Source organism: Sus scrofa, chromosome 6 (assembly GCF_054392235.1).
Source record: "Sus scrofa isolate SSC_HxYL_T2T_F1_AM1 chromosome 6, Sscrofa_HxYL_maternal_Yorkshire_Landrace_v2.0, whole genome shotgun sequence".
NCBI lineage: Eukaryota > Metazoa > Chordata > Mammalia > Artiodactyla > Suidae > Sus > Sus scrofa.
The window spans coordinates 14,613,605-14,627,727 of NC_139388.1; the positions used below are offsets into that span (position 1 = coordinate 14,613,605).

The 14,123-nt window shown below is 45.9% G+C and overlaps 1 protein-coding gene across 1 annotated transcript in view; it reads right to left on the reverse strand.

Moving 5' to 3' along the window:
- The window catches only part of LOC102168126 (protein VAC14 homolog), a 44,524-nt gene extending 30,878 nt beyond the window's left edge, over nucleotides 1-13,646 (reverse strand). Inside the window, exons 1-3 of the mRNA XM_021097532.2 lie at nucleotides 13,340-13,646; nucleotides 9,907-10,066; nucleotides 9,696-9,833 (exon numbers count right to left, since the gene is read on the reverse strand). Coding sequence (XP_020953191.2) covers nucleotides 9,696-9,833; nucleotides 9,907-10,066; nucleotides 13,340-13,646 — 605 coding nt within the window. The remainder of the gene's footprint in view (nucleotides 1-9,695; nucleotides 9,834-9,906; nucleotides 10,067-13,339) is intronic.
- Between the last annotated feature and the right edge of the window lie 477 nt (nucleotides 13,647-14,123).

Here is a 14,123-nt window from a genome sequence, read left to right on the forward strand (position 1 = left end):
AGTAATATCCAGTGGTAGAGACCAGAGATGCTACTAAAAATCTTATAATGCACAGGACAGTCCACCACAACCAAGAATTATTTGCCCCCAAAAGCCAACAGTGCGGAGTTTAAGAAACCCTGAAGAGAGGACAAGATGGCAGAGGAGTAGGGGGACACGCTCGCCCTCTCCCACAAACACAACAAAAAAAGCACATCTACAGAAGAAATGACTCGCACAGAACAGCAACCAATCGCTGTCAGAGGAACCTAAACTCCAATAATGGCAAGAAGTTCGTGACATTATTGGGCAGAACGGGAGAAAAGAGGAGAGTGAGAGAAGGTGAATCCGAGCGGGACGGGCGCTCCCGAAAGGGAACTGCGGAGGAGAAAGGGATCCTGCACCCTGGAAAGTCTCCTAGATCCTGGAAAGTCTCCTACCGGGCGAAAGATCAAATGAACCGGAGGAATCCCCAGATGCAGAGAAGAGTGTAGCAGTAAGTTGGAGTACGGAAAAACGGATCAAGAACCCAACGGACCATCTGAACTACGGGCACAGTCACCAAAAATTGAGACGCCTGGGTGGGGGCTGGGCACCGAATCCTCGGCTCCAGAGGTTAGTCCCCGGGAAAGGGCCGGGGGACGCCTGGGTGGGGGCTGGGCACCGAGACCTCGCCTCTGAAGGTTGGTCCCCGAGAGGGGGCCGGGGGACGCCTGGGGGGGGGCTGGGCACGGAGACCTCGGCTCCAGAGATTAGTCCCCGGGCTAGGGGGGCGGGGCAGAGCGGAAACTGCTTGGGAGGTCTCTAAACCATTTGACGGGGCAGAGACTGCCTGGGAGACTAGAAAACAAAGCTGTCGCAGAGGAAGGGAGCAATACTCTAGGGGCGGGGAAGTGGAAAGCCGCCTCAGAGGGAACCTGGGAGAAGAGCCTGGTCTGCGCCCGTGCTGGGGAGCGGAGAGAAGAAGGGGTGGGTTCCCATAGAATACCCCCCACGCCACAGCAAGCTTACAGGCCCGCTAGCTAGCAGAAAGCTGTGCTTCCCAGTGCATTCCCTCCCCCCACCCCCGCCACCCCCTACGCTCTCGCGGAACCTGGGGCTGCCTGCCATCCAGGAGGGCTGGCCTCAACAATTGCCTGAAGCCTACCAACGCAGGGGCTCTCCCTGCACAGGCCTGCTTGCCCTTTGGAGGGGCTACACTTCCACAGAGCAGCACCAAACAGCACCAGCCCCCGAGAAAAGGCCTGCAGCCCAGTAAAGCTAGAACAAGCCTAGCCAGGCCGTGAATAGATCGACCTAATTCTCCGACGGTTTTTCTGAGACGGGCTCCCCCGGGGAGGAGCCTCTTGGGTCTCCAAGGGCCTTGCTACCCACCCAAGACCCCAGGGGGTGCTAAGACCTAGTGGACCAGCTGCATAGGACTGCCAGCTCCAGGCAGGACCCCCTGCAGCCCAGAAAAGCTGCAACAAGCCTGGCCGACTTAGGAAAAGATCTCAGACGGTCTTTCTGAGTCGGGCTGCCCTGGGGAGGAGCCTCTTGAGTCTCCAAGGGCCCTGCTACCCGCCCAAGACCCCAAGGGGTGCTGAGACCTAGTGGACCAGCTGCATAGGACTGCCAGCTCCAGGCAGGACCCCCTGCAGCCCAGAAAAGCTGCAACAAGCCTGGCCGAATCGGGAAAAGATCTCAGACGGTCTTTCTGAGTCGGGCTGCCCTGGGGAGGAGCCTCTTGAGTCTCCAAGGGCCCTGCTACCCGCCCAAGACCCCAAGGGGTGCTGAGACCTAGTGGACCAGCTGCATAGGACTGCCAGCTCCAGGCAGGACCCCCTGCAGCCCAGAAAAGCTGCAACAAGCCTGGCCGAATCGGGAAAAGATCTCAGACGGTCTTTCTGAGTCGGGCTGCCCTGGGGAGGAGCCTCTTGAGTCTCCAAGGGCCCTGCTACCCACCCAAGACCCCAGGGGGTGCTGAGAACCAAGTGAAATCTGCTACCATCGTGGGGTGGACCTCCCAATCCTGTCTGCCCTCAGGAAGTCCTCCTTTGCTTCAAAGAAACACTGTTAGTTCCATCAACACTCCAGAAAAGCCACACTGCCTCAAAAAAGATTGACCAACAACGACAGCCCTCAGGAAATATTCCACAGCAGTGACAAGGCAAACACTACCCGATAACGGAGAGTACAACTCCCTCAGGAGAAAGAAGACAACAAGCAAGATGAAGAAGCTGAGAAACCACCCCCAGTCAAACCAACAGGAGAACTCACCTAAAACAGTCAACAATGAAACAGATCTCTGCAGTCAGACAGACCTAGAATTCAAAAGAGAAATACTGAAAATACTGAAGGAATTAAGAGAAGATATGAACAGTAATGCAGATACCCTCAGAAAGGAGCTAGAAAATATAAGGAGGAGCCAAGAAAAACTAGAACATTCATTTGCAGAGATGCAAACTGAACTAGGGGCAGTAAAAACCAGAATGAATAATGCAGAAGAACGAATCAGTGATGTGGAAGATAGAATAATGGAAATCACTCAATCTGGTCAACAGACAGAAAACCGAATCAAAAAACTGGAAAGCAATATGAGACCTATGGGATAATATAAAACGGGCCAATCTACGCATAATAGGAATTCCAGAAGGAGTAGAAAAAGATAAGGGAATGGAAAATATATTTGAAGAAATTATCGCTGGAAACTTCCCAAATCTAAAGGATACTGGATTCAAGATACAAGAAGCACAGAGGGCCCCAAACAAACTGAACCCAAACAGACCCACACCAAGACACATCATAATAAAAATGGCAAAAGTTAGTGATAAAGAGAGGATCCTAAAGGCAGCAAGAGAAAAACAGAATGTTACCTACAAGGGAACCCCCATAAGAGTATCAGCTGATTTCTCTACAGAAACACTACAGGCCAGGAGGGAATGGCAAGAGATATTTAAAGTGCTCAAAGGAAAAAATATGCAACCTAGAATACTTTATCCAGCAAGAATATCATTTAAAATAGAAGGGGAAATAAAAATTTTTTCCAACAAACAAAAACTTAAAGAATACAGCAGCACAAAACCCAGGTTAAAGGAAATATTGAAAGGGCTTCTCTAAACCAAAAAGAAAGGAAGGAAAGGGAAGAAAAAAGAAAAGAAAAAAAAAAAAAAAGAAGAAGAAGAAGAGGAAGAACTAGGACTGAGGAAACCGTAATCAGAGAGCAGTCACTCAAATAAGCCAGCATACAGATTTAATCATGAACATGCTTCAAACAAAATAAAATTAAAAAGAAAAAAATAAAAGAGTCATCAAAACCATAAAATGTGGGCAAGGGATGTTAGGAGGTAAATAATCCTTTTTGTTTATATGTATGTCTCTCTTCTTAATTTTAATATAATAATGAAGTGTTTGAACTTACAGGACCATCAGGCTAAAACACACAATTATGGGAAGGGGTTAGCATACTTAAAAAACAGGGCAACCACAAGCAAAAACCAAATATTGCATTTGCAAAAAATGAAAAAAAAAAATACACTCAAGCAGATAATAACAGGAGACCATCCAACCAAAAAAAAAAAAAAAAAAAAAAAGAAGAATGGAGAACCATAGAATCAACTGGAACACGAGGATCAAATGGCAATAAATAATCATCTATCAATTATCACCTTAAATGTCAATGGACTGAATGCCCCAATCAAAAGACACAGAATGGCTGAGTGGATAAAAAGGCAAAAACCTTCAATATGCTGCCTACAAGAAACTCACCTTAGGACAAAAGATACATATAGATTGAAAGTGAAAGGCTGGGGAAAAGTATTTCATGCCAATAGACATGACAGAAAAGCAGGAGTTGCAACGCTCATATCAGACAAAATAGACTTTAAAACAAAAGACATAAAGAAAGACAAAGAAGGACACTATTTAATGATTAAGGGATCCATCCAAGGAGAGGATGTTACTATCATCAACATATATGCCCCAAACATAGGAGCACCCAGATACATACAACAAATATTAACAGACATAAAGGGAGATATTGATGAGAATACAATCATAGTAGGAGACCTAAATACCCCCCTCACATCAATGGACAGATCCTCTAGACAGAAAACCAATAAAGCAACAGAGATCCTAAAGGAAACAATAGAAAAGTTAGACTTAATTGATATCTTCAGGACACTACATCCAAAAAAAGCAGAATACACATTCTTCTCAAATGCTCATGGAACATTCTCAAGAATAGACCACATATTGGGACATAAAGCGAATCTCAATAAATTTAGGAGCATAGAAATTATCTCAAGTATCTTCTCTGACCACAATGCCATGAAATTAGAAATCAACCATGGGAAAAGCAAAGAGAAAAAACCTACTCCATGGAGACTAAACAACATGCTACTAAAAAACCAATGGGTCAATGAGGAAATCAAGAAGGAAATTAAAAACTACCTTGAAACAAATGATAATGAAGACACAACCTCTCAAAATCTATGGGATGCTGCGAAAACAGTGCTCAGAGGGAAATTTATAGCAATCCAGGCCTTTCTCAAAAAAGAAGAAAGATCCCAAATTGACAACTTAACCCTCCACCTAAATGAATTAGAAAAAGAAGAACAAAAAAGTCCTAAAGTCAGCAGAAGGAAGGAAATTATAAAGATCAAAGAAGAAATCAATAAAATAGAGACTCAAAAAACAATAGAGAAAATTAATAAAACCAAGAGCTGGTTCTTTGAAAAGGTGAACAAAATTGATAAACCCCTGGCCAGACTCACTAAAAAGAGGAGAGAAAGAACCCAAATCACCAAAATTATAAATGAAAAAGGAGAAATCACAACGGATACAGCAGAAATACAAAAAACCATAAGAGAATACTATGAACAACTATATGGCAATAAGTTTGACAATCTGGAAGAAATGGACAATTTTCTAGAATCTTACAGCCTGCCAAAACTGAATCAAGCAGAAACAGACCAACTGAACAGACCGATCACTAGAAATGAAATTGAAGAGGTCATAAAATCACTCCCTACAAATAAAAGCCCAGGACCAGATGGCTTCACAGGTGAATTCTATCAAACATATAAAGAGGAATTGGTGCCCATCCTCCTTAAACTCTTTCAAAAGGTTGAAGAAGAAGGAATACTCCCAAAGACATTCTATGAGGCCACCATCACCCTCATTCCAAAACCAGGCAGAGATACCACCAAAAAAGAAAACTATCGCCCAATATCATTGATGAATATAGATGCAAAAATTCTCAACAAAATCTTAGCCAACCGAATCCAACAACATATCAAAAAAATTATACACCATGACCAGGTTGGGTTCATCCCAGGTTCACAAGGATGGTTCAACATACGCAAATCAATCAACATCATACACCACATCAACAAAAAAAAAGTCAAAAATCATATGATCATCTCAATAGACGCAGAAAAAGCATTTGACAAAGTTCAACATCCATTCATGATCAAGACCCTCGCCAAAGTGGGTATAGAGGAAACATTCCTGAATATAATCAAAGCCATTTATGATAAACCCACAGCAAATATAATACTCAATGGGGAAAAACTGAAAGCCTTCTCACTCAAATCTGGAACAAGACAGGGATGCCCACTCTCACCACTGCTCTTCAACATCGTTTTGGAAGTCTTAGCCACAGCAATTAGACAAACAAAAGAAATCAAAGGCATCCATATAGGAAGAGAAGAGATCAAACTGTCACTGTATGCAGACGACATGATTCTATACCTAGAAAACCCTAAGGACTCAACCCCAAAACTCCTTGAACTGATTAATAAATTCAGCAAAGTGGCAGGATATAAGATTAACATTCAGAAGTCAGTTGCATTTCTGTATACCAGCAATGAAACATTAGAAATGGAATACAAAAATACGATACCTTTTAAAATTGTACCACACAAAATCAAATACCTCGGAATACACCTGACCAAAGAGGTAAAGGACCTATACGCCGAGAACTATAAAACCTTAATCAAAGAAATCAAAGAAGATGTAAAGAAATGGAAAGATATTCCATGTTCCTGGATTGGAAAAATCAATATTGTGAAAATGGCCATCCTACCCAAAGCAATCTACAGATTCAATGCAATCCCTATCAAATTACCCATGACATTGTTCACAGAACTAGAACAAACAATCCAAACATTTATATGGAACAACAAAAGACCCAGAATCGCCAAAGCAATCCTGAGAAACAAAAACCAAGCAGGAGGCATAACTCTCCCAGACTTCAAGAAATACTACAAAGCCACAGTCCTCAAAACAGTGTGGTACTGGTATCAAAACAGACAGACAGACCAATGGAACAGAATAGAGAACCCGGAAATGAACCCTGACACCTATGGTCAATTAATCTTTGACAAGGGAGGCAGGAACATCAAATGGGAAAAAGAAAGTCTATTCAGCAAGCATTGCTGGGAAACCTGGACAGCTGCATGCAAAGCAATGAAACTAGAACACACCCTCACACCATGCACAAAAATAAACTCCAAATGGCTGAAAGACTTAAATATACGACAGGACACCATCAAACTCCTAGAAGAAAACACAGGCAAAACACTCTCTGACATCAACATCATGAATATTTTCTCAGGTCAGTCTCCCAAAGCAATAGAAATTAGAGCAAAAATAAACCCATGGGACCTCATCAAACTGAAAAGCTTTTGCACAGCAAAGGAAACCCAAAAGAAAACAAAAAGACAACTTACAGAATGGGAGAAAATAGTTTCAAATGATGCAACTGACAAGGGCTTAATCTCTAGAATATATAAGCAACTTATACAACTCAACAGCAAAAAAACCAATCAATCAATGGAAAAATGGGCAAAAGACCTGAATAGACATTTCTCCAAAGAAGATATACAGATGGCCAACAAACACATGAAAAAATGCTCCACATCGCTGATTATAAGAGAAATGCAAATCAAAACTACCATGAGATACCACCTCACACCAGTCAGAATGGCCATCATTAAGAAGTCCACAAATAACAAGTGCTGGAGGGGCTGTGGAGAAAAGGGAACCCTCCTGCACTGTTGGTGGGAATGTAAACTGGTACAGCCACTATGGAGAACAGTTTGGAGATACCTTAGAAATCTATACATAGACCTTCCATATGACCCTGCAATCCCACTCTTGGGCATCTATCCGGACAAAGCTCTACTTAAAAGAGACACATGCACCCGCATGTTCATTGCAGCCCTATTCACAATAGCCAGGACATGGAAACAATCCAAATGTCCATCGACAGAGGATTGGATTCGGAAGATGTGGTATATATACACGATGGAATACTACTCAGCCATAAAAAAGGATGACATCATGCCATTTGCAGCAACATGGATGGAACTAGAGAATCTCATACTGAGTGAAATGAGCCAGAAAGACAAAGACAAATACCATATGATATCACTTATAACTGGAATCTAATATCCAGCACAAATGAACATCTCCTCAGAAAAGAAAATCATGGACTTGGAGAAGAGACTTGTGGTTGCCTGATGGGAGGGGGAGGGAGTGGGAGGGATCGGGAGCTTGGGTTTATCAGTCACAACGTAGAATAGATTTACAAGGAGATCCCGCTGAATAGCATTGAGAACTATGTCTAGATACTCATGTTGCAACAGAAGAAATGGTGGGGGAAAAACTGTAATTGTAATGTATACATGTAAGGATAACCTGACCCCCTTGCTGTACAGTGGGAAAATAAAATTTAAAAAAAAAAAAAAAAAGAAACCCTGAGTACATCTGGTTACTGAACATGTGAGATATGCATGGTGTGACTGAGGAACTGGATTTGAAATTTTTATTTTCTCTTTAATAATTTAAAAGTAAATAGCCACAGGGAGTTCCTATTGTGGCGCAGTGGAAACAAATCTGACTAGGATCCATGAGGATGTGGGCTTGATCCCTGGCCTCACTGGGTGGTTTGGGGATCTGGCGTTGCTGTGAGCTATGGTGTAGGTTGAAGACACGGCTCAGATCCCGCGTGGCTGTGGCTGTGGCTGTGGGTGGCAGCTGCAGCTCTGACTCAACCCTGAGCCTGGGAACTTCCATATACTGCAGATGCAGCCCTAAAAAGCAAAAAGCAAAAACAAAACAAACAAACCAAAAACATAAATAGCTACAGATGGCCAGTGGCTACCCTATTGGACATGGCAGAACTACAATCTGTATTTCCTGATGCCCAGACTGGTGTTCTTTCAGGTTCACAGCTTGCTTCTTTCTTCTCTTCTGAAATTACCCACCCATCTACCTTTATCACAGAGATTTGGCTCAAAAAAACTGCAAATGTAAAATAAAAGCAGAAAAATCTTAATAAAATGTTCGAAGTCAAACATCTTCTTTTGTAATAAAATAAAGCAAAATATCAGATTATGGTGGTGCCCCAGTATCCATGGTTTCAGTTACCAATGGTCAACTACAGGTCAGAAAATATTAAATAGAAAATTCCAGAAATACACAATGCTTTAAAGACTGTACGCCATTCTGAGTGGTGAGATGAAATCCTGTGCTGTCCCACCAGGGCGTGAAGCATCCCTTCCTTCAGCATGTCTATGCTGTATACGCTACCCATCCACTTAGTAGCAGGCTGGATTATCAGATTGACTGTCCAGTATTGCAGTACTTTTTAGGGCTGCATTTGAAGCATATGGAGGTTCCCAGGCTAGGGGTCCCATCCGAGCTACCACTGCTGGCCTACACCACAACCACAGCAATGCCACATCTGAGCCACGTCTGCGACCTATACCACAGCTCACGGGTCCTTAACCCACTGAGCGAGGGGTCGAAGCCTCAATCTCACGGTTCCTAGTCGGATTCGTTTCCGCTGAGCCATGATAGGAACTCCTGCAGTGCTCGTTTCTAAGTAACTCTTATTTGACCTAAACGGCCCTAAGGTGCAAGGCTAGTGATGGTAGCCATTTGGATATTCTCTTACTGTGCCTAATCTATAAACCTTATCATAGGTATGTACATGTAAGAAAAAACCTAGTATATTCAAAGTTCAGTACTATCCAAGGTTCCAGGCATCCACTGGGAATTTTGCAATGTACCTCTCACAGATAAGAGGGTACCATGGTACCTGTAATAAGACTGCAGAAACAAGAAAGGTCAAATTATTCCTGTATCCACTTGCATGCAAGGGTGACAGGACAGATAAAACAAACAGTCCTCTGAGTCTTGAGGTTTTGAACCTGATTTCTCCACTTGGCAACCAATGGTCTCTTTCACTTCTCAAAAGGTGGGTAAGAAATGAGGCAAGTCAATATCACTAGCAAATTCAGGCTTCCAGCCTCCCTCCCACCACAGAGGCCCCTCTCTGCTTTGCTCGTCTGATGGAGACCAGACGGAGGCCGCACCATGTACCAGGCACTGTGCTGAGTACCACATGCACATCATATCGCTTCATTCTCACCGCAGCCCCAAGCAGCAAACATACATTATGTTACTTCGTTCTCCGGAAAGCGCTTTGGGGCACCAGGTTAAAGAACTTGCCCAAGTCACACACCATCAGTCAGAAGCAAAGCTGGGACCCCCAATCTCCCGCTCTTAAGCACGGCGCTGAGGGCCTGGATCGTGGGGTAGCAACACCTGCTGCAAAGGCGTGAGGAGCTGTCCCGGGGAGTGGGACCCTGGCATAGACAGGGCGGGGGCCCGGCTCCGCTCTCCACTTCCCATCCCGCCGCCTCCCAGGTGCCCGCGGCTCTTACTTGATCTCCAGCGCTGCCACCTTCCGCTTTTCGCAGAGGTTGTCTTGGAGGGCGCGAACGATGTTGGGCGTGTGCGGCGCGAAATCCTTCTCGGGGTTCACGGTAGCAGCTCGGGGCGCTCCCCGGTGCCCCGCGACTCTTCACCCCGCGGCAGCCCGGGCCGCGCCGGGGCCAGGGGAGTCTGCGGCTCCGCGCTGCCTCAGGCGCCGGCTCACGGACCACGCCGTCCCGGACCTGCCTGTGTCGTTCCGCCGCCGCGCGCCGCCTCGGAGCCTGGGCCTGGACCCCCATCCCCTCACACACGCCCGAGGCCGTCGGCAGCTCACTAGTCGAGTTCTGGCTCCGCACCTTCACCGCTCGACCTGCGACCGCTAAGTTACCGGAATCAGGTGAAGCCGCAGCAGCTTCCGCTTCCCGCCCCCAAGGAGCCGCCCCCAGCCAGCCACGCCCTCACCGGCAAACTACAGGTGAGTTGGCCTCGCCCCCAAGGCTCCACCTTCTCCCCCCGACTTGCAGAGATGGTTAATGGGGCGGGTAGTCCAGGCACTCAACCGCCTGCACCTGGTCGGCTTGGGCTTGGCGTATGGTGGGCTCCCGTAGACTTTTGTGGGAACGAAGGGTCTCTAGGAGCCTGACTCCTTAATTTGTTTGGTACTGGCTGAATCCATTAGTTGCTTCACTAGTTACCAGTTTCTCGTGTGCCGATGTTTCTCAAATTGGAGTAACACAATCTTGATTTTAGCTATATTCTAGCCATTTGTACTATTATTTAAAAATATTTTTTCGAATCAATTCACTTTAAAAAAATCTTAAATTCCTACTTTAGTTTTGCCTATGCCCTAAAATCATGGGTTTAAATAGGGATATGTTATTCTAAAACACATAGATTGCAATTAAAACTATCTGCCTCCTACCTCCTAAGAATCTCAGATACCAACAATGGCTGTCACCCCAGCATCTGGAACTTGGGGTGTGTTTACTATGCTCTGATATCCTGGAGCACTGGGTTACAGACACCAGAAGCCCCAAATGTTCAGAGGGCAGGTCTCCAGATGGATCCACTATAAGGCAGCCCCTTCAGGTGCTTTGAAGTTACACGAAGTGGTGGAACAGAAATTGAAGCTCCATGGTAAAGATTTTAAAAAGCATTTTATAGATGCAGTGTGGCGGAAGGCGCAGTAACAGGGAAATGCATCAGTGTTCCTTATCAGAGCATCTGCAGTGGACAGGGACTTAGGACAAGGCTAGACCACAGTGGAACCCAATAAGGATTAAATATTGCTTAAAAATAAAATTCACCTGAATAAATTTGAGGATCTAATTGGTTTTATTCAACGAATCGTGACTCTGACAGCATCCCATCTAGCTGATAGAAAGGTGCTCCAAGAAGCTGATCAAAATGACAGGTTTTGTGGGCAGAATGGGGAGGGGGCCAGGAGGGAAGTATATTTTTTCAGGCATGTCACCTTTCTTTGGGGAAGTGTGTGTCAGGGGTGTCTATCATGTAGATTACCTAACCAGAGTCTGGATCAGGTAATTCCAGATTAACTATTAAAAGTCACAGTCCTGGGAAAATCTGAAACTACAGTTTAGGTTAGGCCTTAGGAAACCACGAAGATAATTTAGGTGGGAGAGACATTCTCCTGCTGGCCTTGGGGAGTCAGTGGTAACAATGGTGAGCTGGGTATGATGAATCACTTGGTAAGGACCTGAGAGTGACCCCCAGTTGTTAAAACCAGTCCCCTGTTGTCATCGCCAAGAAAATGGGACTTTGGTCAAATAGCTGCAAGGAAATGAATGTTGTCAACACACTGAGGGAGCTTGGAAGAGGCTCTTTCCCTAGATGAGCCTCCAGATGAGGGTGCAGCCGGCTGGTATGTTGACTTCATGGACCCAGTTCAGTCCATCCTGCTCTCCTGACCTTTGGGAACTGAGATGAGAAATTGGCGTTGTTTTCAGCTGCTAGGTTTGTGGTAATTTGTTATGCAGCCCTCATAAACAAATATAGGAGCTAACCCCAACCTCAGCAAGTCGTGGGGGAATTGCATCTAGAAAAATCTGTGCTTTTGGAACATGTACTTTCCTTTACTGGTGGGGTTTTCACAGCTTTAAAAATCTCTGCCAACACAATTTGACAAATGATGGTATGTGCACCTACAGTGTGAAAACCGCCCCAATACAGATTCATCTCCAGAAGAAAATGTATTCCTTAAAGCTTCCTCCTCTTACCTTGATACCAAGTAGCACCGATAAGGACATTTCTAGATGTCTTACAAGGTATTTCTCTAGAATTTTAATGATGGTCGATGAAAAACAGTGAAAAAATTAAATTGGTGGGAATGATTTGGATTTATTTCTCCAGTGTGCATTCATTTCCCTTAGACCTATAATCTAATAGAACATTTCATCTGTTTCTCTTGCTGTTTGGTTTGGCTTTTTCTTAGAGATGAACTGAATTTCGCAAGGGTCATATGTGTTACAGGTTTTAATAATTGAAACTGTAAGGAATTTTTTTTTTTTTTTTTTTTTTTTTTTACCGGAAGGAACTCTTTTCTTCTGAAATCACTTTCTGGACTATGTTGCTAAGAAATCGTTTTTTCAAGGCCCAAACCAATGCTTTGTTCAGAAGTTTCTAGAATTTTTTTCCCCTGATGTCTTAGAAAATGTCAACTAGTTAAGCTTATTTGTCCATAACTGGACTGGCAGTGGTGCTGAGAATAAAGCCCAAGGGCCGCCACTGCCTTCTCCGTGTGCTCACTGCTCTGTCCCTGGGGGCTAGCCCTGGCCAGGCTGGCTATGCTCAGACTCTTCTAGACTAGGGGATAATTAATAAGCCTGGTTGCACACTGGCCATCATTTCACAGTTGTAACACGTCTGCGTATGTGTGATGAGGGCTGGTTGTTGTTACATAACTTACGGGCATTGCAGCGAGAGGGTGCTGGTGACACTAAAAAATTGTACCCAAATCTTGAGCCGCACAAAATAGTTTCTTCAACAGCAAATGTGCTTCTGCTGGCGTGTCAGGGAAACATGTCAAGGGTATGAGGGGCTTGGGAGATCCCACAATCGGGATTTCTTGCCATCTGGCAGGCCCTCATGACGTCACAACAGAATCACCTCTGACCTGAGGCATGTCTCTCCCAAAGGGATGGTTAAGCTGAGGATGCCACACTCACCAGGGTCTCCGTGTTGACCAGCATCAGGGGGCCCCGTTCACATCATTTTCTGTGCATGATGGTCTCTGGGGTTGTGCCTCTGGTCCCTGGTATGTTCTGAACACCCCCAATGAGGTGTCTCCCAGTCGGCCTTGCCGAGAATGCCTTCCTCCCGAAGTGACTTCCACTAGCCTGTGTCAGGCTGCTCGTCTTCACCAAGCCTCCCCTCCAGCCCTCTGCTGAGCTACTCTGCCCTTCCAGATTTGCCAGTAGGAAACAATTTTGTTACTGTCTTTTTTGAGGCCAAGGACCCATAAGAACCAGCTGTAGGGAAGCGATGTACCCCATCTCAAGTCATCCTGGAAGGGGGTTCCCGCTGGGGCAGGGTCTGACCTGGGTGCTTGATCCCAGGGAGGAGGGCGTGCTTCCTAGCTCAGGCTTGGAGCTGGAGCAGGGCTGGAGTAGGGGAGTCACCCCTGGCCACCTACAGGCATCGTTTTCCACTGGGAGGTGGCCAGTGTCTGGGGTGGTGGCTGGGAGCCCTGCAGCCTCAAAGGGACACATCTGAGTCCTGACCTTCGCAGCTAGAGGAACCTGGTGTCTCGCCACGCTCCAAATGCAGATGTTTTCACCAGCTTCCCTCAGCTTCCTCCATCCTCCTGTCGTCTCAACGACTGTTTCTCCTACTAGGTTTAAAAGTGTTGAAAAGGTGCCTGTTGTGAAGAAGATGGCGGTGTGCCAACTGCTGCCATCCTGCCCGCTCAGCCTCTGGGGAGGGGGCGGGAGGTGGAACATGGAGGGGGAGCCGCAGTCATTCGCTCTGCCAGAAGCTGAGCTACTGACACTTGTCTCCAGGGCTCAAAGGAAGAGCTTTAGGGCTGCAGATTCAGCAAAGGCTCAGGTTCTGCTGGCGGGATCTCCACTACTCTGTGCACACAGCACCCCCCCCCCGTCCCCCCAAGAGATGCCACTAAAATGCAGATTCTGATGCAGTAGTTCTGGGCCTGGGCCTGAGCGTCTATATTCCTAACAAGCTCCCACATGATGCTGACGTGAGGCGGCAGAGGCTTCAGGGCTGTGCTGACCACAGCAGGGTCCTCAGATCAGCAGCAGCGCATCCCCCAGAACTTGGGAGAGATGAAAATTCTTGGGCCCACCCAAACCGTCTAAACGAGGCCCTCTGGGGGTGGGGCCCAGCAGTCACTGGTTTAGCAGGTCCTCCAGGCGGTTCTGATGGACACTAAATGTGAGACCCACCAGTTTCTTCAGACT